This window comes from Dendrobium catenatum, unplaced genomic scaffold, assembly GCF_001605985.2.
Source record: "Dendrobium catenatum unplaced genomic scaffold, ASM160598v2 fragScaff_scaffold_414, whole genome shotgun sequence".
Classification (NCBI taxonomy): Eukaryota; Viridiplantae; Streptophyta; class Magnoliopsida; order Asparagales; family Orchidaceae; genus Dendrobium; species Dendrobium catenatum.
In genome coordinates, this window is record NW_021318876.1 from 1,199,501 (window position 1) to 1,204,583 (window position 5,083).

Below are 5,083 nucleotides of genomic sequence, written 5' to 3' on the forward strand. Positions count from 1 at the left end.
ATGTAAGTGATTTTTGGAGATAAAACCTGCGGGTTTGTTGTTTGGAAAAGCTTGCGAGCTTTGTCCATTCCCTCTTCCACCTCCTTCGGAAATCCTGCGGGCTCTTTCCAATCTTCGTCTCGTCTCCTAATCTCTTTCTTCTCTCCATAGTAATCATTCCATTGTATCCTTCTTCTCTTGGAAAGCAACTTTAGGTGTCTTGTAAGAGTCATTTGTAAGAGTCATTTGAGTCGTTTGTAAGTGTCCAAGTTATTAGTTTTTATAATATTAAAATTGTGTTTTGTTTTGTTTAATTTATCTAATTATTATAAGTTTTGTAAGTTTCTTTTATTCTTAGAAAGGTAATCTCTTTTGTGATCAAAAATTTGGGTCCCTCTCCCAAATTTTTGATTGCATCACTAAGATCGCCATCTAGAGTACCAATCGATCATCTCTGATTTTCTATCACCCAACCTTCATTAGAACCAAAGAGTTTATCATTTCAACACAAAAAGGTGGACTATTATCACCAATTTCATATGGGCATGTCTAATCTTTAGAATTTTTTTTTTAATTTCCATAACTCCCATAGAACTCTAATTTGCAAGTAAGTTAGAGCATTAGATTGCTCTAAAAAAACCAAATATTATGTTACAAAGATTGTGACCTGTCATCACTCTTATCTGACTGCCCTAAATTAAGTTTTACACAAAAAAAGTAATGAATTCAAACAATATAATCATAGAATTTGACTTGCCCAGTTGGTTGGACTCATGACATCGAAACCATCAAAAAGACACCCTATGCTCACAAGTGGGACACTTCACCAACTAGCACTAAACCACTCGTAAGTCACTACCACCTGGTTCAGCCAACAGGCTAGATCATATGGCAACTTTCAAGATTAAGGGATTAATTTGAACCATTTTATATGAAAGCTAACTTGAAAAATTCTATACATTAAAGAGATATGGAGTGAAAGGGAAATCTATAGATCGCAAAAAATTAAAGAGCCCTAATCACTTGGAGTGCTACCCGACTGTCTTTGGTTTCACTTATCACTTGGAGTGCTACCCGATCGCACCGTGGAAGTAAATACGATGCGTATGTTTTTCTTTTGGATTTTTTTTTCGTTTTTCGACGGACACGCGTATCCGATAGGCGTGCCCTTTTGAAATTAAATAGTATTTTAATTGGATACAGCTTTGTTGTATCCGACACGTATCGATACCGTATCAGACACGCATCCATGTTCGACATGCATCGGATACAACACGCCTTCATAAGTAGGTGTATCGGTGCAACATAGCTCCAATCTCCATGGAAGGACCAATACAACCATATTCAGTAGCCTCTACAACATTCCTGCATAACTTCAACGCCTTTAGGTCGTGTCACCATTGAATTCAAAAGGAGGACCATTACCATTGCCCTCAATCACCCTCATGACCTTCTATCAATGCCTCATCATGCCTATAGGTCTTTACCATCTCCATCTCTAAGTAATAACCAACCTAATCATCTTTAATGGGCTCAAGAACTTTCTTGCACTACTTCATCTGCCACCAGAAGGTCAAGTCATCTTCACCTCTAAAAAGAGAATTAATCTATGATGCACCGACACACCTCCTTAAGAGAGAATACAGTGTCGAGCACATGTCGGACACTGACACGTGCCCGACACGGCTGGACACGTGTCGGACATGAAAGACACATGTCCGATTAAAATAATGTTTAAATTTAACTCGACATAGCTGAGACATGTTTCGGACACGACTGGGACACGCATGTCCTAACTTTTTATGATTAAATTATTTTAATTACAAATATAGGATATCCAATGAACTATTATGAGAGATAACTAGAGAAGTATAGAAGTAAATATATACATTCTTTGTGATTTAGATTGGAGGATAAAAAAATATTATGGGAGAGATCTAGCGACCTAGAGAAGTAAATAGATACAAAGAAGAACCAACTTTCATTATATGATATCCAATGAACTATTGCAAATCTTTCTCTTGATGAACCAGAGTTGGAAACAATGATATTCAATGATGATGATATTGAAGGTCAAATACAAACCTCTGAAGTTAATCCTAGTAGTTGAAGCTTGAATGCTTGATGTTTTAGTAAGTGGTTATTTGTAGGGGTGTCAATTTCGGGTCACGGGTCGGGTTCGGGTCGGACCCGGAACTGACCCGGGGTTCAAACGGGTCGACCCTAACCCGACCCGGTATGGTAAACGGGTCGGAAATGCGAACCCGGACCCGACCCGGCGGGTTGCCGGGTTGACCCGACCCGACCCGGGAAATCGGGTCGGGTCCAACCCGGATTTTTCGGGTCGGGTCCAACCCGGATTTTTCGGGTCGGGTCCAACCCGGATTTTTCGGGTCGGGTCCAACCCGGATTTTTCGGGTCGGGTCCTGGTCGGGTTTTCGTGTCGTGTCAAATATTGACACCCCTAGTTATTTGCTTTTATTTTTATGGTTGTACTAATTAAATATTTTATATTATAAGCTAGACAAGTTATCATGTCATTCAATTATTATTGTTTGTCACTTTTAATATGATGTTTCATTAATATCTATATACTATATTAAAAAAATGTAATGCCGTGTCCGCGCCATATTTGTGTCCTACATTTTCAAAAAATATCGTGTCTGTGTCGTGTCGTGTCGTGCCCGTGTCGCCATGTCCATGCATCATAGGGATTAATGCAATCACCACCATCTACCTAATTTACATCATTAGGTCATCAACACAAAGGATACTAGCAACATCTAAAATTCACTTGTATTTATTGACGCCTTCTTTGAGTTTGGGGAAGGATGGCCTACTATAACATTAGTGGAATATAAATCAATTGAGTAAAACCTCGTGATTTTTCTTTTTTTTAATTATTCAAATAAAAGAAATCCATGTCTCCTACTCGAAATACTTTATTTTATTTTTTTATTTTATTTTTTATTTTGTATAACATTAGTATTTTATTTTTATAGTTTGGGGAAGAATGTCATTTGCAGCTGAGGAGATCAAATCCTCATCTCCATCAATTTATCCTCTTGCAAACAATAATAAGTACTATGAATTTATGAGTAAAGAATTACTACATAGAATGCAAATTTTGCAATTCTAGCATTACAAGAGCAACTAGGGAAACCACCCAGCTCTTCACATACTAAGAGTATCAGAGTATGCAACACGAAATGACATACCAATGTATCCAAACCAGTCATCTTAAGCTCATTTTCCAACACAGACTCATCTCGAACAAGTACGACATCTCCCACCTACAACAAAGGTATAATACAATAGAAAAGTTTTATTAGGATGCCATGATAAAATAAGTAGCAAGTGCATTAATAAGAGGTTAAGAGTACCATGAATTGATATCCAGGTTCATCAACCTTCTTTGACTACGGAAATCAGTTTCATGCATATTAGTTATCTCAGAGATGTAGGAGAAAACCAGAAGATCTGATTTAAGCTAAAAATGCATTAAGTTCAATCATTGCCGGGTTTCATACCAATTCTAAAGTATGTATGTATCGCGTAAGTCCAAAAGCATTTTACAAGATATAATACAAAATTTTCTGAAGCTAAATGCAAAATCTCTTAACAGAATGACCATTACTTATAGTAATCACAAATTAATGGCTAAACAAGATCAGGAACCAGTTACCCATCAACCAAAAGCTTATATCCGAAATGAGTATGCAGGGAATAGCATTGCTACCCACATTCACCATATGGCATCTTAAAGAATTTAGGTTAAAAATAATAATATCACTAGAAAATAAAACTAATCATAGAACCACATACCTGATACACATCCTCCAGAAGAAACTTTTCAGCATCTCCAGAGAGAAAATTTGGTCTCACCTCGACCAACGCTACCACCCACTGAAATCAACTATTAGGAAGGTAAGATCATAAAAACAGACTATCATCATCAACTAACAATGCAAGAATCAAAGACAGGAAAAATCTCTCTTTATCTTCAATAGAATCTTCCAAACATCCTACAACAATTTGAAACGAAAATCGCGGGCATACCAAAACAATTTAAAACTAACCGATCTCGTGTCAATCCACAGCTGTGAGACAAAACCCAAGCTACAAGCAGACTCCATGCTGATCACCTGCTTCGCTAGCAAATTCGACCTCCTCATCACCCGCCTTCCACCTCTATCACAAGACTTACCAACCACAATTCCTTCCTTCACTGAAGACGAAGATGTTTCATCAAAACCTTCGGACCTCAACTCTTCCTCCATAGAACCCGCTCTGGCGTTCTCCTCCTTCTCAAGCTCCCTCTTTAACTCGAGAAAATCGAACGTAGTGAACACCGGAGCTCCATTCCCATTCCTCTCTTTCTCGCCTCTGATACTTGGCCTCAAACCTGAAAATTCTTTAAGAGATTCAAACGTGCTTGGGTTTTCATCACTGGAGCTGCCGCTGTTCTCCGCCGAACTTGATATAGATGAAGATGAGCAAAGAAATCCCCCACGATTTAATTCAGGGCGCTCCCCCTTGTTACTTATCGGAATGCTGTAACCGTTCCTATTGTCAAGCGTTAGAGGACTTGGAATGAGCGAATGGTTTACTCGGGTATACCCATTGGCAATTCCAAATTGATGGTTTTTTACAAATCTACGCCATGGATGGGGACAGCAGAGTGCGAAACGTAGAGCTCGGACATTGAAATCGCCGGGAAGAGTAGAGGGCGCGGCGTAATCGAGCATCGAGCTAAAACCCTAGGGCATGGAATTCAACGGCTCGTGTACTTCTGTGCTTCAGTTTGAGCAAAGCCGCATATTCAGACCAAATCAGCCATGCAATTTTTTTGGGACATTTAGGCCATTTAAGGCAAACTCATACACACAACGCATACATATGGACTCGAACCTTGGACCTCTTAGTTGGAAGCCTAAGCTCTCAACCAATAGGTCAAGGGGAGTTGTGTAGCCATGCAATTTCAAGCCTATTCATTAAATAATCTTATCTATTTATATTATTGAACCTTTTTTTAATGCAAAAAAAAAAAAAACAACAACTTGATAAGTCTAAGGTTTTGTTTGGTAGCACCCAATATTTGATT

General features: G+C 38.5%; 1 protein-coding gene across 1 annotated transcript in view; it reads right to left on the reverse strand.

Annotated features, from left to right (window-relative positions):
* LOC110101870 overlaps window positions 1–4,820 on the reverse strand; it is a 16,841-nt gene extending 12,021 nt beyond the window's left edge. Inside the window, exons 1-3 of the mRNA XM_020829952.2 lie at window positions 4,059–4,820; window positions 3,805–3,885; window positions 3,198–3,272 (exon numbers count right to left, since the gene is read on the reverse strand). Of these exons, the coding sequence (XP_020685611.2) occupies window positions 3,198–3,272; window positions 3,805–3,885; window positions 4,059–4,727 (825 nt within the window). The 5' untranslated portion in view covers window positions 4,728–4,820. The remainder of the gene's footprint in view (window positions 1–3,197; window positions 3,273–3,804; window positions 3,886–4,058) is intronic.
* Between the last annotated feature and the right edge of the window lie 263 nt (window positions 4,821–5,083).